General features: G+C 47.7%; 2 protein-coding genes across 4 annotated transcripts; one reads left to right on the top strand and one right to left on the bottom strand.

The window, feature by feature from the left end:
• The first annotated feature begins 81 nt into the window (after window positions 1-81).
• Window positions 82-7,882, top strand: CWC25 (CWC25 spliceosome associated protein homolog). Its single transcript, XM_061554772.1, has 10 exons — window positions 82-285; window positions 740-912; window positions 1,275-1,511; window positions 2,831-2,900; window positions 3,308-3,417; window positions 3,524-3,599; window positions 4,374-4,522; window positions 5,124-5,213; window positions 5,960-6,121; window positions 6,973-7,882. Exons 1-10 carry the CDS (start codon window positions 268-270, stop codon window positions 7,085-7,087), a joined length of 1,200 nt encoding a protein of 399 aa, XP_061410756.1. The 5' UTR covers window positions 82-267; the 3' UTR covers window positions 7,088-7,882.
• On the bottom strand, window positions 7,469-26,875 carry ARMC3 (armadillo repeat containing 3). Of its 3 annotated transcripts, none has more exons than XM_061554769.1 (18): window positions 26,810-26,875; window positions 25,165-25,230; window positions 24,188-24,305; window positions 23,427-23,552; window positions 23,062-23,130; window positions 22,014-22,189; window positions 20,849-21,037; window positions 19,777-19,960; window positions 18,412-18,666; window positions 17,478-17,586; window positions 16,560-16,827; window positions 16,125-16,261; window positions 14,936-15,104; window positions 14,180-14,280; window positions 10,685-10,780; window positions 9,967-10,176; window positions 9,405-9,567; window positions 7,469-8,911 (listed from the first exon to the last, which is right to left on the bottom strand). In XM_061554769.1, exons 2-18 carry the CDS (start codon window positions 25,210-25,212, stop codon window positions 8,666-8,668), a joined length of 2,664 nt encoding a protein of 887 aa, XP_061410753.1. In that variant the 5' UTR covers window positions 25,213-25,230; window positions 26,810-26,875; the 3' UTR covers window positions 7,469-8,665. The 3 variants fall into 3 exon arrangements, with proteins under 3 accessions (XP_061410753.1, XP_061410754.1, XP_061410755.1); XM_061554770.1 differs by having other exon boundaries at window positions 14,180-14,271; XM_061554771.1 differs by having other exon boundaries at window positions 18,508-18,666; window positions 26,810-26,874.
• Between the last annotated feature and the right edge of the window lie 853 nt (window positions 26,876-27,728).

Here is a 27,728-nt window from a genome sequence, read left to right as displayed (position 1 = left end):
TTCGGGTCCGCGGTGAAACACTCCCAGTGCAACTGTTTAGGGGTTTAACACAGAGGTCAGGGACCGCGGTGAACAGTTGGTTTCCGGTGTAGGCAGGCGCCATCAGAGACGGTCGCGGCTCGCCGCGTCTCCCTCCTCTGCGGGCCCCGTCTCCCTCTCCCCGTCTCCCTCTCCCCGTGCTCCCTCTCCCCGTCTCCCTCTCCCCGTCTCCCTCTCCCCGTGCTCCCTCCTCGTCGTCGTCTGCGTCTCGCCTCCTCTCCCGCCGCGATGGGAGGCGGCGATCTGGTGAGCCGGGCGGCGATTTACTCCGGGCCCGATCCAGGCCTGGCCGCTCGCGACCAGGCCCGGCAGCCACTCCGTAAATGTGGAGAATATTTTACTTAAATAGCGTCCGCTTGTTTATTTTGTTACTTAAATTCTCCACAACGACGCTCACGATTACTTTAAGTTACGTACTGTAGTGTGTCCGGCAGAGTCGCTTTCCATAATTTAAATTCCCTACGTAGTGGATATCTATGGGAAAAGATCTTCAGACCTCATCGGATTCCTACAGTCGAACTAAAGATTCTGCTTCTGATCATTACGTGATTTAGTGCGCGTACACAATCAAGAGAACAACAACACATCAACGGTAATGTGTGACCCAACGCATCAACCCCCTACAACCCTATCCTTACAATCTGCCTTTAGTAATCCACAGCGTAGCTAAAATGCAGTGTCTTGTGTCTGCTGCTTTCAGAATCTAAAGAAGAGCTGGCACCCACAGACACTGCGGAATATCGAGCGTGTGTGGAAGGCTGAGCAGAAGCATGAGGCCGAGCAGAAGAAGATCGACGAGCTTCAGAAGGAGCTGGCGGAGGAGCGATCCCGGGAGGACATCCAGCGTCACGCCGAGCAGGGCGGCGTCATAACGTGCGGGTTGCCCACACGCCAACTCCAACCATACCGCGTCCCCTCCCACAGACGTGACTTGACCACTGTAAACCTCAACATAGGACCTGTAGCCATGCATTTGGTGATGATATTTTGCATAATTTAATGCTGTTTATTCTCTACCCACCGCTCGACTGGACATTTGTGAAAAACAGCTTCATAGCACATCGGATTCCTCCAGTCGAAAGGTTCTGAAAACATTCTGATAGAAGATTAGTGAGAGCGCAGAGGAATTCCCCGTATTGTAGGAAGCTTCGCGTGTATGTGCTCTTCCGTTCTTTTGACAGATACCAATGCCTCCGAATTTTAATGCGTTAACACGGTCATGTGTGACCCAACAGGAAGAAGGACACGCGTCTGGACTGGATGTACCAGGGTCCTGGAAGCCTCGTCAATCGCGAGGAGTACCTGCTGGGAAAGCCCATTGACAAATACGCCAGTGACAAGCTCATGGAGGAGCCTCCTGGCCCAACCAGCACGGGGCTCCCGACTGGATCCATCTTCGCGGCCACCACCACGCCCCTTTCTGCCAATGACATGGCTGCCAAAATCCGGGAGGACCCACTCTTTCTCATCAGGTAAATTGTAAATCCTGGCCAGTATGATGTCCAACAAGTGGGAATATTAATGCATGTAATAATGCTAATCCGTTTTTTTATCCAGGAAATCTGCACTGAGTCAGAGATTCTTTATTCAGGATTGACCTGCTACATTGGGATGTTTGGCCAATGAATGTTTTTAGCTGTGGGAGGAAACCCATGCATAACAAGGGGATATCTAACCCAACTATTTGTTGTTGTGGCACAAATGTTACAAGTGTTACCACTGTGTCACGCTGCTGCCCTGTAATTTCATAGGATGGGTAAACCATGTAAAGGCATGGGCAGTGGCCGATAGGGCAGGTATACGACGGCAGGCCATACCGGCACTTGTTAGAATACCAACCACATATACCGGCATTTTATACATTGGTTCTTGTTTCTATATTACGATGTTTCCCCATACGAGTAATGACAGGGTAAGAGCGTGTGTGATTAGCTGTATAACTATTGACTTAAAGCTTTCGTGACTGCAGGAATTAATATTCTTTGGGTCTTTCGGTAAAGCCACGTATAACATTGTGTGGAAGCTACCTGGCCTGTCATGCCATACAACGCTCTTTTCTATGCTTGCGAAACCTGGACCCCTCATAAGGAACATCTGCACTGGTTTGAAACATTCAGTTTGGCTTGCTTACAAAGTCCTTCCTGGCTTTAACAAGGCTGGATTGTGTGAAGAGCTCGCAGAGCCTATACAGTTCTCAACACAGTCCCATCAGTGAGTTCTTCTGGCAAGCAAAGATGCATTGGCTGGCTCATGTAGTCTGCATGTCCAGCCACTGCATACCTAAGCAGCTTTTTAGCTGGATAGAGGGGGCTAAATGGGCAAGGCACGGGCTAGAGAAGAGGTGGGCTGATGTAGTACAGGTAGATCTGGAGCTGATTGGACTTCAATATCACCTTTATGGAGGAGGCTCGTAAAGAACGCTACTGGGCATTTGGACGCAGTCCCTTTTCAGCAATAATGGAGGGCACTGGAGCAACGCTTACAACGAGCAAAGTAGAGGGCACAGGTGGTGCATCTGCCAGTCATCTCAGTCAACCCAAAACACCTGCGTCTCTCGTCACCTCCTGCCAGCAACCCTTCGACACTTCACGTGGCTTCAAGTGCACCTTGCCCGGCACGACTGCTGTGGTGATGTCACCGCCACTTAGTGGCGAATTGCAGCTGTTGTCGTGTCGGTGGACGTTGGCTTCAGGACGAATAGGTTTCATAGCGACACTTATACGTTTACATTTTCGCAGTGAGTGTGGATAAACTGGCACATCATTAACTATAATCTCTGCCATTTCCACAGAAAAAAAGAAGAACAGAAGAAGAGGGAGGTCCTTCAGAACCCTGTGAAAATGAAGAAAATTAAAGAAATGGTAAGACCTGTAAAGCTTAGATACAAAATTCCGATTGAAGTGCGTCAAGCGTCTTCAGGACAAAATCCAGCGAGTTTGGTGATGACTTCCTAGATCTTGCCCTGATGATGTTTGATGCAGCCTCAAGCCAAATGCCATATATTTGATTGATAAATTTAGTAATGAGACTCGTTCTTCAACGTACCGGTGAGCTAATACAATAACCATTGGTGTGTAAATGCTTGTACACTGGACAACTGCATTGTTTGGTTATATTGGGTGGTGGAGGGTCTTACAATGCATGTCCAGATAAGTATGTAGCCCAACTCAAAATTTATTTTGAATAATTGGCTACGAAAAGCTCCATGTTCAATATTTTATTGGTAAAGTTATTTGAAAGTATTTCTTGTCGTGGTGTTGTTTTGCAGCTGAAAAAGAATATTTTGAAAGAAAAGAAAAAAGAGAAAAAGAACAAGAAGAAGAAGCACAGGCGGCGGCACGAGTCGAGCAGCGATAGCGACAGGGAGGCACGATCGAGGTGAGGCAGCGCTCGTGCAGGAACTCCGTACCTACAGCTTCACCCAGCAAGTGTCACGTCAACCGCCATGCGTTCTGCTATTAAATAACACTTTGCACTCCTTTAGGAATCACAAGAAACCATCGCAAGAAGAATCCCACGGTGAAAAGTCTCAGTATAAGAGAGGCGATTACGGCCTTCAGGTGAGCATCTTATTTTATTACTAAACATTTATTACAATCTTCTCGTGTAGGCTGCCTTGTTAAAACTGATAAACTACACAATTTCCTCTTCACCAAGCTCGCCAAATATATAAAAAAATTCTGCTGCCTCATAGCTCAGCCACATAGCCCAGTCACACCCATATATGAGACCACGTTGCCGTCATGGATGACTCTCGGACAAATGTCAAATGAATATATAATGTGTCCTGCAGAAAAGGGCCATTGCCTAAAACGCCACAGTGGTATCGACGAATGTGAGTTCATTAACTGTGCTTGTGCACCGCTGACAAATGCAGCAGCATCAAATAATTTGTTCAGATAACATCTAGATTACACTCAAAATCTTCACGGTCCTGCATAGACTGGTCCCTAACTCTTCTGCTCCTCCACGCACTCTGTTCCCTCTGTCTTCTCTCATCACAATGCTCCCCCCCTCCACACACAATCCGTTATAGTAGCCAGTGCTTTATGAAAGCTCGCAGTCAACCTTCGCTCAGTGTAAGATCACTCAATTTTCCTCTGCTGCGTCCACAGTTTGGGACATTATTTTCCCCAGACATCCATGCTATTGACTCCCTGCCGCTGTTCAAGTACAAGCTTAAGACCTTCCTCTTTCCTCTGCCTTTGACTTGTTTGTGAATATAAAATGTATATGCCCAGCGACATTGTTTCTCTACGTTGTGGTTGCATGTAGAGCATATTTAAATCCTAACTGTATAATTGTATGACCTGCACTTGACTCCACCATTGCAGATGAAAGAGCATCACCGTGAGCGGCACAGAGAGACATTTATGTCGTCTCGGGAAGCCAGAAGTTGTTCCGTCTCCCCTGATCGCCAGTTTCACCACGGGCGGCACAAAGAGGCGCCTCCAGAGTCCCACATGGCAGCCAACCCACAGAGGTGGGCTCGCTAATCAGCATCTTGATAGGCGGTCCCTTTCAGATGGTTTATAAGTTGAAGTATTGTATATGGCTTATTGGCACGCATGTTGTGCACATGTCGGCAAACCCAGAATGTTACATTGCATTATTTACCTTGGAAGGAGTAAAGGATGCATCATTCTACACCTTTTGTCAATCCACTGTGTGGGACGTTGGAGCATTATGAAGTATATGGTTATACTTTATAATGCTGGTCAGTGCAGTTTGGTGAAGAGCATTTTACTCATTGAAAATATTCCGTGAATGAAAATAATTTCAATAACCGTGGCTGGAGTGGTTTGCACTGAAGAGGTTGTGAGTTAAAATCCTGGTTGTAGATTGACTCCGGCCATCATTCCTCCGAGGGAAATGAAATGAGTACCACTTAGTGGGGAAGTCAGCAGTGATCCTATGGATAGACTCCCCCACACCATGGGAATGTATACATCCACCACTGGCTCGGGGCTATGAACAGGATATGAGCACCACTTCAATGCCCATTTGAGCATCACTTTGATTTTAGTACATTAAATGCAGCCCATGGTATTTGAACCTGAGCATTGTGCATGTGTATCTGACAGAAACGCTGCGGCCGAGTCTGTGAGCAAGAAATGCAGAACCTCAACTCCTCCAGCCCCTTATCAGCGTCGCCCACCTGCACACACCTCCAGGTCCTTAAACATCCTGTTTGTTCATTTTCCATGGTCTATCATCTCACCATTAAAATACCATTGGAGTATAAAAAAAAGTGTAAACGCCAAAAACGTTGTATTAATTGCTGTGTTAAGCATACTTTGGGTTTCTTTACCTCCAGTCCCATATCCTGTTGTGGATGTCATTTGCCTCAGGGAGGCTCATCTGCCTTGAGTAAAATAGCTTCATTTCCATTGGGTTTGGACAATTACTGAACTTCAAATCAGATCGACATCAAAAGAACACTTTAGCTACCAACCTACAAGTGAACCTTGTAGGCTTTGAAACTTTCCTTCTAATTGCATTTAACTATTATTAGAAACATGTTTATTTGGTTAGGCCACTTATTGATCTCGACAAATTTCTGCCACAAGGACCCACCACCACCCGACAATTTGTTATGTGTTTAAGAATTTATACACCAATTTTTACTGTTTCAAGTTATTCTGACAAGTCTCGCAATCAACTTTTGCAATTATATACACCAATTTGCTTGAAACTGCACCAAGCATCATCAGGACAAGGTCCAGGAAGTCAATAAAATCGAGGATTTCAAAACGACTGGAACAATAATAATTGGCGTGTCGTTAAATACTTGTACACGTGACAGTTGAATTTGTTTGTCTGTGAGGTGATGTGGAGTCTTAACGACAGAAGTTTGGCCAGATCAAACTTACGTGTTTAGTTTTACTGCGTTCTTTACAAACGTGTCACTACCTTGCAGCAAACTGTCAGCGGAAGAGCTGGAGAAGCGGCGCGAGGAGATGATGCAGAATGCCAAGTGGCGAGATGAGCAGAGGGTGGCGAACGTGAACCGATACCGGCAGGAGGATGAGCATGAGCGCCAGCGCGAGCGCAGCGACAAGCGCGATGGCCGCTTCCTGCAGTAAGTGCACGCAGTCCCTCAGTCCCCTTAGCATAGCCACTAGCACGCAAGAGCGACCTTCATCGAAATCTTCCGTTTCGCTGGCTAACAGCAGAGCTTGCCGACGTGGCCGAGCAGTGGTGCGTTTTTTGCGTGTTGCAGAAGCTCGTGGTTCCAATATGAGATGCCGCCGTTTTTATTACTGAAGAGTTGCTGAGCATATAGTTGTAAGAAAGAAGTCTTAATGTTTCTTTAATTAAGCAAGCCTGTTATCAGAGCTTGGAAAAAGAGACAATGGGAGGGAATTTGAAAGCAGAGCAGTGCAAGAGAAGCATAGCGAGAAGTGTTGTGACCTGCAATATGGTGGTTGAGTGTGTTGTTGTGACCTGCAGTATGGTGGTTGAACAGTGTGGATGAGACAAAACAGTCTGGTAGACCAAATCCTCAATGGGTGGAGGAATCAATCGGTGAACTTCACTAGATCAATAACCATGGTAGTAGTGATAGAAGAGTGCTAAGGTGGTGGACTGGCCTCGGGTGGGCGAGTTAATGCAGTGAATTAGTGCTGCATTATCAATCACCCTGACTTTTTAATTCTGTTGTGTGAATTCACTGTAAAATACCACATACTGTCTGCTTCACTTATAGCGGACGTTAAAGATCCCGCAACGTCATTGGAAGAGGAAGTCATGTGCTGGCGTCATGATCCAAATTTTCCAAATTATCCACAAATTACTTTGGAAAAAACACAGCAATTGTCATGCCTGCCTGAACTTCAGAACCTTTCATAACAAAGAGCTGATCCACAGTGAGGTTTTCCTGGGTAAATAAGCATGGTAATAATAATATGTGACCGTCTGCTTCGTCACCAGTGCCATGAAGCTGGAGAGCGCTGCCTCGTCCTCCGTAGAAGACAGAGTCAAGCGGAAGGTGCACTCCATCCAGCGCACGGCTGCCGCGCTCGACAAAAACTTCATGCGGCGCTGAGCTTCCGGTTGGCGCCAACGTTCCTTTAGGATTCAACGTGGTGCAAGGGGCAGGCTGGACAGACGCACACCTATTTGATACAGAGGTTTCCTCTGCAGTAATGGTCATGGTGCTACAAGAGCCACACAGAAATCCAGATGCCTTACCCAGGCATTGATGATGATGATAATACTTAATTTTGGTGTAAAAATTTAGTGCAGACAAATTTTAAACCTGCCCCTAAACACGTGTGTGCGTGCCATTACGCATTTTCTATGCACGTGCCAGTTGATAGCCCTGGACTTTCCGTCTCAAGGGATATTTTCAGATGAATTTTTTTATCATAACAAATTCATTGATCAAGTTTAAAGTTGCAGTTCTGTAATAATGGATAAAAAAATGTTTTGTCATGAGTCAAATTTTGGGGAACAGATATTTTTAGAGGGGTCTCATGTTTTGGCATATGTAAGAATATTGAGTGCTTAATTTTCTGGAAACCTTTATCAGATAAACGTGTGGTCGTGTCAATAATACAACTGCAACCACTATTGTAGCCATGCTTTTTTGTACTTTATCTTTGTGAAGAAAATACTAGCTAGTCCAGCAAAGATTCTGGAGAATTACATTTTTTTCACAGCAATTTGACATAAAATCAGAAATATTGCAACACCGTAAGTTTTTATACATTCATGTTGCCCAGCACAATCACCTCTGGCGGAGCTGTAAATACTCAGAATTTTGGGTTCGTACCGTTTGTTTGGTATTGTACTGCAATGTTGTTTCATAATGTACATTCAAATAAAACATCAACTGTCAGTTTTGTATTGTGTTATGTATACTCGTACATGCGAAGAGAATTGGTAGAAAATTTGGCAACATGTTTAACAAAACCGGTCCACGCGTGTGCACGTTTCTTTTGCATTGATACCGAAGAATGGGACTTGCATAGCCTCATTTTCCACTGTCTGTATGAACTTTAACAAAATGAGATTGAGTGGCAATGTCCCTTTAGTTAACACTCCCGGCATGTACAATTAATATTGATGATTTGTTTTGATGAACGCCCTTCACGCCAGGGCATCTCAGACCGCATTAATTACACGATAATGGACTTGCGTCGCATCTCAAACATTTTGAAAGGGAATTCCCAGTAGCAGCTGTCCCTGTGTTGCATAATGTCAACACCATGGCCTGCCAGCGGGCATTAGTCTGCCAGTTTCCATTGTCTTAGAGTTGCTAGGCATGTGACAACTCGTGAAATACAAATTCTTACATTCATAACAGTGCTGAGAATTGTACATATAAGCGGCACTTCTGGCTTAAACGAACAGCAGTCAATGATTGGGTCGTAAAAAAATGTAAGTGTCCTGGGTACCTTGCCACCTCCACATGTTCTATATTATTCAAAACGCCAATGAAAGATATATTCGCGAATCATCCCCCCAAATCCTGACTGCATCAACTGTGAATGTGGTGAATTGTTCGGTGCCTAATATCTGCCCTAACATGAGAAACAAGACCGTCACCCATGGTTGTCGCGATAGTTGCTGCAGTGACTGGTGCATTCAAATTCCTCTTTGGGGCTGGGGAGACGTGACCTCACAAATGCGTGTAATTGGAGGCCTCGGCACTGTCGGCATGGAGCAGCGCCCCTACGTTATGAATGAGGTCCACAACGTGCAGCTGAGGGGGCAATAGCAGAGGGCCGTTAGACGCAGGATGAGAGAGGCCGTCCACAGGCGTTGCCGGCTGGGGTGGCGCGGGCGGCAGAAGCAGCTCGTTCCAGGCATGGTTATAGGGGCCTCTGACCAGGCTGCAGGGCACACCCAGGCGATCGGCCACCACCTGCGTGTAGGTGTACAACCCATCGGCATACAGATCAAGATCGAGAAGTCAGTGTGGCCAAAGCCGTTGATGCCACAACACCTCACGACAAGCACTTTCTCCCCTCCGCCAGATCCCACAGCTACTGCACAGTAGACACGCGACCTCCAAGGTCTGCGCTCAAGCATCCCACCACCATATCTGCTCTTAGGTCTTCCCCGTGGTTACCGAATTGGAGTCCCCTCCAATACCTGCTTTGGCAATCAGCTCTACCCCATCCTGTCTAATCACATCTACAACACTCACTAGCATTCATCTCCGACTTCTGTGCTCATATGCCAACAACTTATTTTAAAGCTGCTTAATTTGTGTCCAAATCTATCCACACAGCAATCCCACCTCAACTTTCCTTTGAACTCGCAACCTTCCGATTGCGAGTCCCTTTGTTATAAACCTCATTCACAAAACGAGGGTCTTCACGCCGCCACACGACCACCGAGCCCCTGGGCTGCACCTTGAAGAGCAGCGCTCGGTGCGGCTGCACTCCTCTCTGGATGCGGCCCAGTGGGATGAGGTTGGACTGGAGCTCGTTCTTGAGCTGGCTTACGTGCAGCTCCCAGCTGAAGTCGCTGAGAGAGTCGCGCTCCACCGGGCCTCCCATCCTATCAGACACAAGCCTACGTACCGTCGCAAGCACACGCCATCACATTAAGCTCAGGAATCAGCTAGGGCTGTGTCACGTGGTGCAACAACAAGTGAAGGTGGGTGCGCGGCACAGGAAGCTGAGCACAGAAATCGAAGTTATATAGGTTCACAGTTCGAATCTAGCAGGCCGCTCTGTTACGTAAAGGACCTTATAGATCCAGGACATCATTAGAGAGTCCAATTTTTCCCAATAAAAAAATTGACCTGTATATTACTCAATTGGGATTACACATAGCAATAATCGTCCCTTATTGACAGACTCATGCCCACTTGCAGGTGCTATCACCTTGTACCGCACAGAGACAGCTGCCACTGGGATGCGGTGTAAGTCACTTATCGCGTGTCAAGCGCTCTATCGTAATTGTGATTACCTGGCGAGAGTGGCGGCCTGCAGGCGCGGGCAGGCCAAGGGTAGTACCGCTCTAATCGCCTCCTCGACAAACACCCGCAGCTCGGGGTCAGGGGTTGGCTGCCATGGCGGCTGCTCAATGGTGGCCCCTTCCATCCGCATGGCAGGCCCAGGGGCCTCCTCCTCCTCCGGCGCCCGTTCTTCCTCTTTCCGTCCCTTGGTCTTAGTCTTACTGTAAGAGTTGAACGATTGGTGGGGTAACGCAACAATATTTCCGTATTATCGTGCAACCTTTGCATTTTAAAAAAACACATTTTCTGAGCACAGGGCCCTAAAACATCAAAGAGCGAGCAACAAATAGCACTAACCAAAGTTGGAAAAGATAACAGTTAGTATAAGAGATTGGGTGAAGAGGTGAGAGGAGGGAATTCCAAAGTAGAGCGGTGCAAGGGAAGAAGCAGAAAGGAAAAGTGTTGTGACCTGCACTGTGCTGAGTCAGTGGGTGAGTGTGTGGGTGAGTGTGTTGTTGTATGGTGGTTGAACAGCGTGGATGAGACAAAAGTCTGGTTGACCGAGTACCCAATATGGTTGAAGAAATCAATGAGCAAAGTTCACGGGAACAGTAACCGTGGTAGAAGTAATCGAAGAGCGCTAAAGAGGCGACTGACCACTGGTGACCGAGTGACTGGAGTGAATCAGTGAGTGCTGCTTCAGCAATCAACCATCTTTGTGCAGCTCACCTGGGAGTCTTGGAGCCCTTGGCCTGGAGGGAGGACACACGCCCACTTGCCCCTGGGTCTGGGGGCTTCTCCACAAGGGGATCAACCACGTTCAGCCTGCACCGACAGTGCCACGCTTGTGCTCAAACTCCGTTACAAGTTCATTTTGCTTACCCTGCTCAAAACTCAAAGAGGGTGGAATAAAGTCAAATTTACAAGTGTCGCTTTGGTTATCGAAAAGTCAAACGCAATAACGTAAAGGCAAAGTATAACAATGAGGCAAATAGAAATCCGAGCAAAATAAATTAAATATAAATCGGAGCAGATACACCCAAATTGAAACCAGAGCAAAAAGCAAACATGCTCCAGAATAAACTGAAAACAGTACACAAACATAATGAAAATTTGCATTATTTTCCTGCAAGGAAATTACTGTACTTTAAAAAACCGTTGAAAGTACAATTGAGTTTAAAGAAACATTGAAATGGAATTGGGTGAATATTGCACGAGTGTGCAAAGAGACAAGACACTCTTGTGCATTGTAGCAATGGAGCAGGTGAGGCATATTCGGAATAGACCAAAGCAAGTGCGCTGAGCTCAAACAACGACGTATTCAAATTCACCAAGAGATCGTATTGTTCTTGAGTGATCGGTAGTACCGTGGTTAGCGCATTGCACAATGAGCCTCGCGACCCGAGTTCCATTCCCGCTTATGACCAAGATCACTGACATATCTGAACCGGTTCCTGGGGCCTGCCCTATGTCGCCTATAATGAACATGGTGCTGGCCACCTACCCCTTGTGTGCCTTAATAGGTGTTCTCTAACACCATTTGCCCCAACAGTCTGTTAAGCCGAAAGTGGAGGATCTCGGTCTTTGTGAGCGTGTATGTCTTTGCATTGGTGTGTAATCGTGTCGTGTCTTTGCATGTGTGTGTGATCGTATTGTGTCTCTGTATGTGTGTGTAATTGTGTTTGCTATGCATGTGTCAATTGACACCCTGGACACCCTTGCAAACAAGATGTTCTATTCCCTGGTATTATCCACGTGAAATTCTTTAACTAAAATAAAAACACGTGCGCAAATCTGTTGCCATGTGAGCCCACTCGCTCACATGTGCAGCCGAATTCTATTGAGCTGGTGGCAGAGGCGTAGCTAGGATATTTTGCGCCCGGGGACGAATTATAAAATTGGCGCCCCCCCGCCCCCCCCCCCCTTAATCATATTTTCCTATTACATCGAATAAGGAATAACAATTTAAATTGTAATGAAATATTGTATTTAAAGAAGCAAATTTATAGAAATTATATTACATGGCTCACTCAGTCACTGTCGTAGACTGGTTGACATAGTCTACAAAAGATACATTTTTATTGATTTCACTGTCGCAAACTGGTCAATCACGTAATCAAAATCTGTTTTTTCCAATGTTTCTCTTTCAACGCTAAGAAGAGTAAGATCACTGAGACGATCTTGTCCCATTGAAGCACGCAAATACGACAAAATAAGTTTCAATTTGCTGAACGACCGCTCACAGCTTGCAATTGAAACTGCTATTGTTAATAAAATTTGCAGTGAAATTCGCAAATTCGGAAATATTTCGTCTCCATAAAACACAATAAAACCAAGAAGATCCAAAGGAGTTTCTGGTAGAACTTCATTCTGGTTACTGAACAGCATTTTGCAATCTCCAATTTCTGTGAAAAGTTCGTGGCCGTTGATGTCGGTGTCATAGAAATTTCCAAAATCTGTGCAATTTCGACGAATTGCATCGACATCTGTGTCGGATAGAAGAGTTTTGACGTCCAGCAGAAATCCAAATTTTGTGTTCAGGTCATTTAGTCGTAAAAACCGTGTTGACATCTCCTGTTGAAGTCGATAAAATACACTTCATAACGCGCACAATTTCTTCTTCTGCTGAAAGTCCTGCATCTCTTGCCAGTTCTCCTGGCATCTTCCGACGTCGCCTAATTCTTCTGTCCACATCGATCCCCCAGGCTGTGCATCTTATTTTGGCATTTTCTACAGCAACTTGGCTCAAATCATCACGAAGCTTGACAAATTCATGCTCCAAAGATTTAAGATCAGTTGCTGCTTCCTTGAAATTCATAGTAGGATCCTGTAAGCGCTTCTGAACACGATCGATTTTTCCAAGAATGACATTCCAGAAATGTAATAAAACTATGAAGTTAAAATTTAATACGCATGCTTGTGTAGTGAGTTACACCTGTAACTGTTCTGCATCACTTCTGGTTTCAGGCGTCATAGTTACGTCCTCCGATAATTTGTCTAGCAGCCCTACTAGTTCATCCAGTCCTTCATAGATAGCTTTACCAGCTTCTGATCGTGCACTCCAGCGTGTTTCAGATTCCCGCTTTACTGTGATGGGCACAGCTTTTTTTAACTCTTCCCAACGAATTGTTGAACGAGAGAAAAACAAATATATACTTTCAACTGTTCCAAAAATGTGACGACAAGTGGATCCTGTTTAGCTGAGTGTACTAATGCTAAGTTTAAGCTGTGGTTGTCACAGTTGACAAACAATGCTCTGTGATTTTTGTCACATATTCGTTGTTGAAGGCCGGATATATGCCCAGTCATCACAGCAGCATTGTCATAACATTGTGCCCGACAGTCGGCTAGAGGTATGTTGTCAGATTTCAGTCTCTCGACGATGACTCTTTCTAGGCTTGCTGCATCTTTTGCATGTATCTCGATATAACCTAAAAATGATTCTTTGAAAGTTACTTTTTAGTTTGAAAATCCACATCCACAAATCTTACGACCTGAGAAAGCTGTTCCCGATGTCCTAGATCAGGAGTTGAGTCAAGTAAGATACCGTAGTACTTGGTTTTCCTGATATCACTCAACAATTGGTTCTTTACAGTCGACGCAAGTATGTGGATAAATTCATTCTGGATTTCCGGTGACAAATAAGAAACTGATCGCGGATTTTCTCCTGCGTGCTATACGTGTTTTGCTAACAATGGGTCACACTGAGCAACGAGTTTGATCAGCGCGAGAAAGTTTCCAACATTTTTATCCTCATCCGTATTCAAATTTTCCGCGTACCAAAATGTAATTACATGACATGTAGGCTGTGTGTGGCGGGATATATAAACTTTTAGGTTGAGGTGTAGATTTGTGCAGTAGTTTCAGGCTGCCGCGCCCGCCTCAATAAGTTATAATGTAAAGTTGTAAGCCTCATTTTGGCGCCCCTTTACCTTGGCGCCCGGGGACATATGTACCCCCCTGCCCCCCCCTAGCTACGCCTCTGGCTGGTGGCCCGGTTAAGGCTGAGAGCTTTTGTGTGTGCAATGCCACACAGCCTCACGTGTTGCCGAGTGGAGGCGAGCAAGCGAGTGAGGAGTGCGAGCGAGTGTGAGCGAGTGAGTTCAAGCGAGCAAGCATGAGTGAGGAGTGCGTGTGAGTGAGCGTGAGTGAGTGCAAGTGAGCGCGAGTGAGGTGTGAATGTGAGTGAGTGTGAGTGAGTGAGAAGTGCGAACGATCACGTACTGCTCAGCGGGGGCCGTGTTGACGAGGAGTACTGCGCGGTTTCGGTTCGGCCCTGTCCGCGCCAGCTCCTCCAGGGAGCCCTGGTGCTCGCTCTGCCGCAGCTCACACAAGCACACCACACAGCCCGCGTGAAGCTACAGGAGCAGCCCTGCAAGCGCTCGCTCCTGCCACTGCCGGCAGACTCTCATTCAGTCCGCTCTTCCACGCTGACCGCACACGTTGGAAGACGTGGGGGTACCCACATCTTAACCCACTGATCGACTTAACTGCGGTGTACCAACAGTTATATTTCCTCCTAACTACCTCACAGCATTACCGGAAGATATGGAACAAAAACTGAAAATTGCGCAAAGAAGTATGGACCAATGCATGTTTGGAATTGCAGTGAGACAGCAAGAGGAACCCATGGATTAGAGAGATATACAGGTTAATGATAGCATCCAAACTGTTAATAAAAGCAAGTGGGCTGGGGTGGGATGCATCACGGATAGACAAGAGGGTGGTCAAGACTAATAACCAAGGAAGGAAACGCCTCCGAGAGGATGGCCTACTAAGAAATGGAGCGATGACACAGCTCATGCACACGTGATGGATGGATTTGTTGCATCGCAGAATTGCGAGATGTGGCAGTGGCTTGGGAAAGGGTTCATCCAACAATGGATTGATAATGGCTGATGATGGTAAACCTTCCACAACACCAGTAACTGTGTGAAAAACACACAAAACAACGGTTGCCAGGTCAGCACGGGTTCTCACCGGGCCAGCATCATAGAAGCCATCGGTGATGGTGTTGTGTGCTGAGAGCCGCCCCGTGCGGCTGTACTTGAGCGGGAGGTTGCTGTCCAGCACGCGCGCCAGAGCCGTCTCGCTGAAGCGACTCCTGCGCGTCTCCGACTCGTTCAGCCTCTGCAGCACCTCCAAGCCTCTGGGGAAGCCGCAGACGCCCAGCCCAAAAGGTACTTGGCACGTACTTGATATCTACCCATGCCCGTTTACGTCTCGTGCAACAACCACCCAGGATCTATTTTGCTGTTTCAGTCGCGTGACTCCACAACGAGTGGCTTGTAGGAAAGATCTGTCCTAGACAACACTTGTGTCTGTAAATGTATTTTAATATCGTCTATGTCCGTGCACTGTTTTCAATTTCTTCTTTTTGCTGCGATGAATTCGCTGTATAGTTGTGTTTTGCTTAAATGTTCTGTTTTGTCATTTTGGTGACCCAGGTTACTCTTGAAATTAAGATGCAATGCTGGTCTCTGGAGTTTTCACCTGGCTAAACAAATACCCTTGAAACTCGAAACGAGCAATATACCTATTCTGGGCATTGTTTAAAGTATGTCACTTTAGTTCTTTCGGTAAAGTCAAAGGCAGCTCTCCCGCCGACTTCAGCATTTTCTTGCTGTGGTTGTCCCACCTGATGAAGTTCGCTTGTGTTGCGATCAAAACGTCGTGATTTGTTTTATTTTATTTCATTTCTATCAACGTGACTCTACCGAAAGAACCAAAGAGTATGGATTCCTGCAGTCACGAAAGCCTCAAATCAAGTATGTATTAACTTATTAAAATACTATACAAAGGCAAACTGTGTAAGTTATAGGTTCATATACATGACATCATTATGCGTTTGTTATGCGTGCATCGATGGACACCCTGGACACCCTTGCAAATGGGATTTCCATCGCACGGGGATAGATAAATAAAGAAACCTCACAATCCACGCAGGAGCAGAGGCAAAGAGCGGCTGAGGTCGACGCACAAGACCTGAGAGAAGTGATTGTGCACAGCCTTAGGCCAGAGGCAGCAAGGGGTGACCCTACAGTAATTAATATAATCATTAATTGTGTTTTCTCCAGTAAATATCAACAAAACATCACCGCCCTCCCCCACTGGCACCGCTTCGATCCGCCAATGCCCTGAGCTGCTGTGATGGGGCCGAGGCACAAACCCCAGGCGGCAGATCTCCATGGCTGTGGGCTCGTCTGCAGCGCAGAGGAAAACCACCCAGCATGCCGTGCGGCGTATCTCCACCGTGTTCGAGTCGAGCATCTGAACCAGCGGGGCAAGACCGCCCACTATACGTAGCTGTGCGACGCACGGAAAATAAAAACACAAACACACACAGTACTGCTACCATGCTCGTTTGAGCAGGAATTCAATTTCACTTTGGAGCCTTCAAGAACTCTGAACCAGAAATTTTACTGGCTTTAAGTGGACCTAACATGTCACCTAATGACAAGCCATCGAGCAAAATCCCACCTAAGTGACATGCCACCTTTCGGCATGCCACCCCGTGACATGCCACCTATCGGCATGCCACCCAGTGTGTACATTCTCCACGTTTCTAAACATGCGGGGCAGTGACAGCAGCATCCCCACCAACCTGTGCCCGAGCCTCGGCTCTGCACATCAAGCCAGCAAGCGCCAGCGCAGCCTTGCCCTGCAATTGCGGATTTGGGGAAGACAAAAGGGCAGCTATGGCTTCGACAGCCCCGCTTGCCAGCAATCCAGGCACCAGGTGCTCTAGCCCGGCAAGGTTTGCCAACACCACAGCCGCATGGGCGGCAGGACTTGTCTTGGCGCCCGCCTGTACAGCCAAGCGCCCAGCAGCCAGCAGCCCCAGCAGAGCCTCTACTCCTTCTGCCGCTGTGCTGCACAGAAGCCACACACATACCAATATTACTCCATTCAAAGCAGCTCTTGTTTGTCTGAATCAACCTTCGTTTCAGCAAGTTTATTACATTTTATATCGATGTATGTTTGTGTAATATGGTTAATTTTGCTCCGATTTATATTTGCTTCATTGCTGTGCTTTGTTTTTATGTAATTGCTTTTTCCGTTTTGATGATCTAGGTCACTTTTGCAAGTGAGACCATATTCTGGTCTCGTCAGTTCTCACCCAGGTTAAACTAAACAATTTTTATTTTAGCAGGCAATGTTCACTGAGCTATATAGCTCTTTTTCAAAAGCGACTGGCCATAAATGATAGCACAAGGAAGTGGCTTATCATATGGAAATGTATAGTAGCCAAATGCTCTAAACGCATGCTTCTAAACGTGGAGGGAAAAACTGGAGGTCTCGGAGAAAAATCCACGTGACTACGGGGAGAACACGCAAACTCCAAATATACAGGCGTCAGGGTGAGGATCGAACCCACGACCTCCTGCATACCAGATGCGGGAGTTTAACATCTCGCCACCGTGGCGCCCAGTTAAACAAAATTAACCACAAACTTGATTAACCTATCCCTGCACGCATTTCAACATAGACATGTGTATGCGTTCCTGTGCCCCGGCGATACCCGCAGGTGTCGGGGAAGGTGCTCGTGAGGTTAGCGAGCGCCAGCACAGCCGTCTCCCGTACGTCCGCACTCTCACTGGACAAGAGCCGCACCAGCTGGGCAGTGCCCCCTTGTAGAGAGCCACCATCACGTGTCACCATCAGCACTTGGAATTACAATCACTTTTGCATTTACACGGCACTTGCTTAAATGCATGAGCAACATCTCATCTCAAACATTAGTCTGCCAGTCAGGGGTGATGGTTAGTACGATGTGTGATATCAAGTGATACATGAGTGATTTGCAGGGGTTTTTTTTTAATTTGTCCATGATGCTAGCATGCAATGGCCTACTCGTGTCGAATAACGTCACGTGAATGTCCACTAAAGTGGACAGCGCGTAAGTATTTTATGGCGAATACTCCCGCAGTGTAACCTCCAAACCTCTGCAAAAAGCGGCGATCGCGCTAACACTGAGCCATGTTACCGCCCCCTCGCACCACGAAAACACCCTGCTCACGTTTACATGGCAGCTGATGAGACTGCATTCTGGACAAAAGAATAACTTGTAGAGTGATGCAGACACTTGCGTGATTTTTTTTACACAGTTGCTCAGCAGAGGCCCAAAGGCCCAAAACGTCAGAGAGCAATAAACAGCACTATTAAAGTTGTAACAAATAACCGTTAAAGCGTGTCTTGCATTAAGAAAGGTAATACAGTAATGAGAAAATAGACAATGGGAGGGATTTCCAAAGTGGAGCAGTGCGAGTAATTAACAAGTGGAGTTCACGAGGACAGTAACCATGGTGGTAGTTATAGAAGAGTTAACGGGTGAGTTAGTTAGTAGGTGAGTGGTTGAGTGAGTGAGTGGGTAAGTTATTGAGTGAGTGGGTCAGTGAGTGAGTGGGTGGGTGAGTGAGTGGTTTAGTGCTTGAGTGAGTGTAGTTGTGACCTACAGTGCGGTGGTTGCCTACAGCATGGATGAGACAAAGCCGTCTGGTAGCCCGAGCGAGCCCTCAGCACGGGTGGAGGAATGGACGAGCGAAGTTCACCGTGACTGTGAATGGCGATGGCGCCAGCTTGGCGCTGGCTCATGGCAGCCACAGCGTGAGCTGCAGCCGACCGGACCGCATCGCCGCTGGCAGCAGAGCCCAAGAGCGCCACCATCACCGCCTCCACACCCTGCTCGTGCAGAATCCCCCAGCTCTCGTCTGCAACAGCCAGACAACCGCACATTAACATGCAGAACTGCTCGCATACGTATTACCATCACACACAAAGGGACAAAGACAAACATCCCCCATATAGCCTTTCACAGACTGTTGGGGCAAGTGATATTACGGCCGGCACGGCACACGAGGGGGTGACTGGCAATGCCCAGCTGCCTTTGTCTCCCCAGTGTATATGTTAACACGCTAAACCAGGAACTCGTTTAAGGCTGAGTGGACCTAGGGGAGGCCCAGGACCAGTTGAAATATTGCCCACTGATGTTGGCCGTGAACGGGATTAGAACTCGGGCAGTTTGCTAACCACTACAGCGCCATGTCCGTCTCACCGATGCCAATGCTTAAGTCTACGCGAGACACACTGCACGCACACACGAACAAGGACATGCTACAACGAGCACAAACAGCCCCACATCACAAATACAGTTCTATTAAGATAGACTCATACTAATAATAAGGTGATAGACACAGCAGCACCAAACAAGTTCTTCTATGCATGTCTACACGTTTTCTTTTCAGTGCCAAATCCTCCTTCAACTCTGAGCAATTCCTACTGTTGCGACACAAAGCTCACATCCAGCCAAAGCTGGAGCCCTGCTGCTGGAGTGGAGCACCCAATTCCTACCTCAATGCACCGGATAGAGTTCAGAGTAAAGCAGCAGACGGGATGATAGATGATCCACTACTCGCCCCTTCACTCGAGTCACTCACCAGCAATCAGTCGCCTCCTTATCACTCTACTATCACTACTACCATGGTTCCCGTTAACTTCACTCATTGATTCCTCCACCCACGTTGAGGACTCGGTCGACCACACTGACTACTTCCTCTCATCCACGCTGTGTTCAGCCGCCACACTGCAGGTGACAACACTTCTCTTTCTGCTTCTTCCTGCGCACTGCTGCTCTTTGGAATTCCCTCCCATCGTATGTTTCCCCAAGCTGTTACAATAAATTCGCTCAATTCAAGATGCGTGTTAACTCTGTACCTATTACAACTTGTATGGTGCTGTTTGTTGCTGGCCACTTGACACTTTGGGCCTTTGGGGTAGTGCTCAGCAACTGTGTGTGTGAATAAAACTAAATTGTGTCTCACCGGAACCAGCCATATGGGCAAGGGCACGAGTGGCATGGGCCTGCAGGTCAGGTTGACTGGAGGCAGTCACGAAGCTCAGCATGGTCTCCAAAGTGCCACTGCCCTGCGCCTGCCTCATAGTCTCCACGTCTCCCAGGCACAGCGTGAACACCTGCAGCGCTTGTGCGTGCAGATCCATCCACTCCTGCGGGAGACCACCGTGACTACATGACTCGCATTATCGCCACATACAGTCATCCTCTTCCTTCAAAATACCCCTTTGTGCGGCTCAGCAGCAGGGCGAGCGGCCTGCAGTTGGGAGGTGCGAGATGAAATCCTGGTTGGAGGTTGACTCGGCCCATCATCCCTCTCTCCGAGGTCATATAAATAGGTACCACTATGTGGGGAAATCAACATTAATTGTTCTACGCACTCGACCCTGTCATATGAATGTGGAATTTCCACCGCTGGCTCAGGGCTTTAAACAGGAAATAAACACCTCCTCAAGGCTCATTTGAGCAGGAAATCACTTTAACTCTTCCAGGGTTTCTCAGGCCACAATGCCCTCTCGAGGGGCCTCTCTCGAGCTCCGTATAGCGGGGACAGCCGCTACGATGAAAGTCACGATCTCGAGCTGGTCTTGACAGAGCCACCCTCCTTCACGCTGCGACATCCCAGAGGAATTTTACCTAAGATAAGCGGCTTCCATTACACAGCATGCCAAACTCTTTAAAGGGCACTCAGTGGCAGCTGTCGCTGTGTGTTACACGGTGACTTAGTTTGTGGCCTGCAAGTGGCCAATAGTTTACCGTTAGGAAGTGTTGATTGCTACTGTGCGTGTGATTGAGTGATTTCTGGGTAAATTTTCTCATTTGGCAAACATTGCACCGTGACACCGCCACACAATGGCTGAGTTTTTTTAATGCCGTCAGCAGATCTTTAACGTTCACTGTGAGCGAAGCAGACTCCGCATAGTGTTTTATGGTTAATACACACAACCGCAATAATAACCAGGGCGGCCTGCCGGTTACGAACTATAAACCAACGCAACAAAAGGTGAAAGCGCTATTCCCGGGCCACGTTGGTCTCTCACCTTCTGGCTCAGGATACCAACCACGCGGTCGAGCCCTTGGCGCAGGGCGCCGCGCCCCTCCCCGTCGCGTGCCACCGCTACCAGTGTGTCCAGAGCGAGTTTCTGGATGACTGGAAACTCCGAAGCCAGAAGGTCCAGCAGAGGCGGCACGGCATGTGAAGCATGCAATGCCAGGCGCCCCTCCGTGTCCTGCACAGCGCAAACACCACAAGTGTGGTGATGGACATTTTTTTTTTACAAACCGATTCCTAAGTTGCTCACCTGGCCATGACGTTCATAGCTGTGATGTTCATATCATTTTATTTTTTGAGCTGTATGGAAAGGCCAGAAACTTTGGCCCATGCAGTAACATAAACTATCCCTGTCTAAAACAATCATCTCTCAAACCCTAAACTTGGCCTATATTTCGAAAAGGTTTATGTCGTGGATATACACGAAATAAAAATTATTTATAGTTATATTTTTTATATGGAGGGTGTGGATATGGATAATAATTAAAATTGTCTAATTGTGTGGTGACACAGCCCAGTGGTAACGCGTTCACCACTTGTAGCAGAGGTTCGCGGTTAGAATCTGGCAAGCCACCCTGGTTAATAATAAAGGCATGTTAACTGTACTACGTGCCGTGTGCTTCTTTCATTATAGACATTAAAGATCCGATGCTGTCATTCAATGAAGAGCAGAGGCCATTGTGTGCCAGCTTGATGGTCAAAACATTTACAAATTTGAAAAATGATACCACCAATTAATGAAAAAAAGTTTTGAGACTCGGTGATGCTTTCCTGGCTAAAGGAGCAAAATAATAAGGCTGTATTTGAGTTCCACATTACCATTGTTTAGCATTCAAACACAAAAGACAAAGATACCCCTTCCAGCCAGCCTTAAGAGATTACTGGGGCAAGTGCTGTTAGAGTGAAACTATGAAGGCTGGCACCAGAGCAGCCTTTGTCTCCCTCGTGCTGATTCATACACACACCCTGCACGAGGTACTAATTTGAGGCTGAGTCGACCTAAGGAAGGTCCAGGACCATTCCCCATATTTACCACCAATGTTGGTCGTAAGCGAGAATGAAACTGAGGTCGTCGTAGCACAGTGCTCTGACCACGACACTACTGGCTCTGCACAAATGAACATATATGTGCACACACACGCTCATTGACTGACCTGCGCGAGCAGGGAGAGACATTCCACGGCGTTCTTCTGTACATCAGGGTCGTGACTGGTGAGCAGGCGGACCAAACAGCCGGTGCCCCCCTGTGCCACCACACCTGCCTTGCCATTAAACTCCTGTGCCAGGCACGCCAGCACAAGGCTGCCGTACTCGTGGCAGACCACCTCCTCTACAAACGCAAGGAAACATCGTTTTGGTTTCCCTGAGCAAATCACAAGTCAGCCATACCTACCCCATAACCGTAGTGGCCTTAACTGAAAGGCAACGACTGAGGATGGGTGACTGCGACGCATGCTAGGAATTTCGTGGCAAGTCAAGATAAGCAGAGCAGAAGTCCAGAAGAAAACGTGGCAGGGGAGTATTGTAGATGTGTGCAGGATGGGGCGAAAATAGGGTGAGAAACTTGAAGGTTGGGAAGAGAACATGGTTAGTAAGTACTGCAGATATGATTGCCAGGACAGAGGAGGGCCGATTGCTGAAATAGGCGACCAAAGGGAAGAGAAGACCTAAGGCCAGATGGTGGGAGACTGGCAGGGTAAATCTTTGAGGTCATGCATCTACTGTGCAACAGTTGAAAGATCTGGCGGAGGGGAGAAAGAGCTGGCGAGGAGGTGCGGTGGTATGAACAGCTTTGGCCACGATGACCTCGAAAAAACTGAAAATGTTTTAGCCCACTACATGGCTAATACAAAATATATTATCCGTACACTAACACAATAAGCCTGAGAACCAATCCCATTATAGCCTAGAAAATAAATAAGAAGACAAGTATTTTTACACAAGGCTTGCTTGAACCAATGCACGTGAACTGCCAGATGCTTATATGCACAGACCTCTATATTAGACATGAGACCCTGTCTGCTAGATATGAGTGTCGTTGTGCACAATGTAACTTACAAAATTAAACGGTCCTGTTTAATTTTGTAACTTACACTGGATTCGAACTGTGAATCTCTGTGACAAGCGGCCACTCCATGACTCCAGACAGCAAGACCTCGTACTCGGGTCACAATCGGGTCACATTGGATGTGTATCACCTGCCTTCAGGTGACAGCAGCTTTAATACAGGTGAAACGACATCTGCATTCAACAGGATCTTCCTCACAGCAACTGCAGACAGAAACACAGGTTTCCTTTCAAGTTCAAAATATATAAAATCACATCTGTTTAATGTTTTGTTTTTGCGTGTACAGGGAAACCCTGGCTAGCTGGACTAACAGAGGGGAGCCCTGGTCGGCTCACTGATGACTGTTAGACACGTCCCACGTGGCGCTAAGCAATTAACACACCGAGATCTCAATCTAAATTTACCCCCCCCCCCTCTCCCACCTTCTCCCACTGCCACTTCCCTCCCATGGTTACAGTTTACCCGTTGTCATTTAACAACCCTAATAATATGGCCTCACCATTTGATGCCAGCGTGCCCAAGGTCACAATGGCGTTCCTGCGAACGGTCTTGTCGTCCTGTGTGAGCAGAGAGGCCAAAGGCTCCACAGCCCCAAGGTCCATCAGCATCGCTCTGTTTCCCTCGCCTGACAATCAAACAGCCGGGAAAATCGCATCAAGGGCCACAGCACAAACCCAGCAAGAGTGACATCACAGACCCAGCAAAAGCCACAGAACAAGCCCAGAAATATCCACGGCACAAACCCAGCACAAACACATTGTTGCACACTCATCGGTGACACAGGATAAAAGTATCAAACAAGCAAACAATAAATAATTCGGCTGCTTCTCATATTTGTCCCTCCACACAGCCACAGTCTTCTGGGAGTGAATAATTTCATCAGCATGGGTATAGAAAAAGCTAAACTCTGGACTGGTTTCAACATTCAGTGTCTATGCAGTCCCACAGGACTATGTGGCTGATGGAATGCGTAAATAATACTTTTATTTTCTATGTGTAGGATCAGATATGATAATATATTGTTACTTATATTCTCAACAATTATACGAAAGATAATTTTGTGTTGCACACAGCGTTTGGTATGAACGCATCGCCATAATTTCCCGTGAGTGCAATGCCATGAGTGAGATCCGTGAGATGTGTGAGTGTGATGATGAGTGGGATCATGTGCAAGTGTGACGGTGTGTGAATGTGATGGTGTGTGAGTGTTTAATTGTTTGTGAGTGTAATTGTGTGCGAGAGTGTGTGCTGGGGACATACATTTGTCAGCGAAGCGGTGGAGAGCATCGCAAGCTTTGGCCAAGACGTCAGGCTCAGGCGAGCGCAGCATCAGCACCACCGTGGCCACACTGCGGCTCTCTATGGGCAGCGGCTCAAACTGTCACATCAACAGGATTGTCAGCCCCTTGTCAGAACACATCAGATAACTCTCACATGTACAATAGTCCCATATGGCTTAACTCAACATCTCTTGTTTTACTCCGACAATAACTCTGCTCCACGGTCCCACAGGCACAAAAGTTTAATCATCCCTAGAGACCAAACCCACACAGGCACACTCTTGCTCAGAGCTGCTTCAGCATAGAACCATCTCCCAGACCCACCAACTCTTGCCGCCAGTCCCAGCTGATTTAAATCTGTTCAATGTCTGCAACCGTCACAGAGCGAGTGCATTCGACGTGAACCTGCTGTGTGTACCACTTAGTTCTGTATTTATGTGTGTGTTTGACTGGATGAGATATTTATTGTGTAAACGCAAATGGTATAAGTTACAGATTTTAAAAAATGTCAGCCACCCACCTCCTCGTATGCCACTGTGGCCTCCATAGTAGTCACTAACGGCACTTGCCCCAAGTCTATTAAGGATGTATGGGGGATCTTTCTCTCTTTTGTGTGATTGTATTAATGCATGTCATTATACATGTGGATTTTGTATGCAAACCTTTGGAAATATGAAGTTCCATCTCAAGGAATATTCCAGATTAAATATTTTTAAAAATATAAATAAAAAATATCATCAAACATCAAAAATACATGTCACCGGGTACATCAGCAGACCGTGCCACAGTCTACATCAACTTGACCAAGCCATTACATCTTTTCCACAGACCAAAGCCGGATACATTCCTCAGTTAGCCGAGTAGTCAAGCAACTAGCCAGCAGCCTTCATCCTCCTGCTCCTCCTCTTGCTGCGTGATGTCCTCCCGTCCCCTCGCAGAGCCACTGTCTCCACTCACCGCGTCTTTTGGGGGACCTTCCGCCGCCTTCTTCACCTTCTTACCCATCCTGCGTCGACAGTGACACTGCAGGGACACGGGCAGACATGCAGAGAAGGCAGCGGTTTCAAGTTGAGTTTGCTTAACCATTCTATCTAGTTTTGCTTAACCAGGTGGTGAGAATTCAAGAGAGCAGCATGAGTCTCATTTTCAAGAGTAACCTGGGGTCTTCTATTGTACAACAATGAAGCAGATATAAGTCAGAGTGAAAGCAATTAATTGAAATCAGAACAACAAGCAGCCAAACAGAAATCTGAGCAAAAGCAACAAAAAAGAAACAACAGCAGAGACAACCAAGTATAAATCATAGCAGAAACAGCTGCTTTGCAGAACTAATTGAAATCAGTGCACAAGCATAGCTCAACATTAAATAAAATGAATGTCTTGTAATGGTAAATAAATCCAATGGTTATGGTGTGTGCTCTGGTTTTTATTGAACACATTTGCCCTCGTTTCTCAGTTAAAGGTTCAGGGCTGAAATTGCCGGTTCACGCCACTGCCGGCAGAAGAGCATCCACTGGCGTGAGCTCTCGAGGGTATTTGGTCAACTCGTCCACTTAACCCCACCGCGTGCGAATTGCCGACAATGGACGCACTGCGGAGTAGCAAGTGGTGACTGCTGGGTGAGCAGGGGCAGTGCACGGCGGCTCGAGAAGCCTCCACCACAGCGTCAAGTGCCGCGCCGGATAATGGCGTCGAACCATTGACCTCTGGTCTCGAGATGTTAACTACCTCGCATGGTGTACAGGAGGTCATGGGTTCGATCCCGACCCTGACGCCTGCTGCTGTATATTTGGAGTTTGCGTCTCTCTCTCTCATCATCACGGTGGCTATGAGATGTTAACTTCCTCGCCTGGTGTACAAGATCATGGGTTTTATCCCGACCCTGACGCCTGCTGCTGTATATTTGGAGGTTGCGTGTCTCTCATCATCATCATCATCACGGTGGCTATGAAATATTAACTACCTCGCCTGGTACACAGGTGGTCATGGGTTTGATCCCGACTTTGACGCCTGCCGCGTGGATTTTTCTCCGGGTCCTCCGGGTTCCCCTCCACATTGAGACACACGCGTTTAGAGTATTTGGCTGCTATGCATTTCCGCGTGATAAGTTACTTCGTTGAGGTATAAGTTGTGGCCAGGTCGCTTCTGAAAAAGAGCTCAGTGGGCCTTACCTGGTAAAAAAAAAATAGTTTAGTTTGAGAATTTCAGGTTCCGTGATGACCATCAACCCCAATGTGGCAGCTCCCTTGGTTTCTCACTTCGGTTTTATTGCTCGATGTTTTGTTTTAACACGTGGCAAATCGATAACAGGTTTCTACCAATGTTTTCCTCCTGCCCTTAATGGCCCGGCAATGCCAACAACAACACAACTTCACAACCCTCAAAGCAGCAGGGACAGCAAAGACAATCATCGACGTCGCCAGTGGAGACCGCGGGTCCGCGGTCTCCAGGGGTCGTGCCGGGCCTCCGGCTGTAGCCACAAGGAAGAAGCCCCCGGCCACAAACCCACTGGGACATCGTCCCCGTCCTCGCGTGAGGCGTGCGAGGAGGAGGATGAGGAGGAGAGGAATGGAGACGGAATGGAGAGACGTGCGGCTCTTACCCGACCCGGCTCCTCCTCGCACTCGCCGCGTCCTTGGTCGCTACGCGACGCCGCGCGCTGCGTCTCGCAGCCGCGGCGCCCCTAGCGGACAGCGCAGACGCAGCACAGACACAGCACAGACACAGCACAGACACAGCACAGCACAGACACAGCACAGCACAGACACGAGACAGCACAGACACAGCACAGCACAGCACAGACACGAGACAGCACAGACACAGCACAGCACAGGCACAGCACAGACACAGCACAGCACAGGCACAGCACAGACACAGCACAGACACAGCACAGACACAGCACAGCACAGACACGAGACAGCACAGACACAGCACAGCGCAGACGCAGCACAGACACAGCACAGACACAGCACAGCACAGGCACAGCACAGACACAGCACAGCACAGACACGAGACAGCACAGACACAGCACAGCGCAGACGCAGCACAGACACAGCACAGACACAGCACAGCACAGGCACAGCACAGACACAGCACAGACACGAGACAGCACAGACACAGCACAGCACAGACACGAGACAGCGCAGACACAGCACAGCACAGGCACAGCACAGACACAGCACAGACACGAGACAGCACAGACGCAGCACAGCACAGACACGAGACAGCGCAGACACAGCACAGCACAGGCACAGCACAGACACAGCACAGACACAGCACAGACACGAGACAGCGCAGACGCAGCACAGACACAGCACAGACACAGCACAGCACAGACACAGCACAGACACAGCACAGACACAGCACAGACACGAGACAGCGCAGACACAGCACAGCACAGGCACAGCACAGACACAGCACAGACACAGCACAGCACAGACACGAGACAGCGCAGACGCAGCACAGGCACAGCACAGACACAGCACAGACACAGCACAGCACAGACACAGCACAGACACAGC

This window comes from Lethenteron reissneri, chromosome 20 (assembly GCF_015708825.2).
Source record: "Lethenteron reissneri isolate LAM-NWPU_2019-01 chromosome 20, ASM1570882v1, whole genome shotgun sequence".
Lineage (NCBI taxonomy): Eukaryota > Metazoa > Chordata > Hyperoartia > Petromyzontiformes > Petromyzontidae > Lethenteron > Lethenteron reissneri.
Note: the sequence above shows the minus strand (reverse complement) of the source record. Positions and strands in the feature narration are given on the sequence as shown.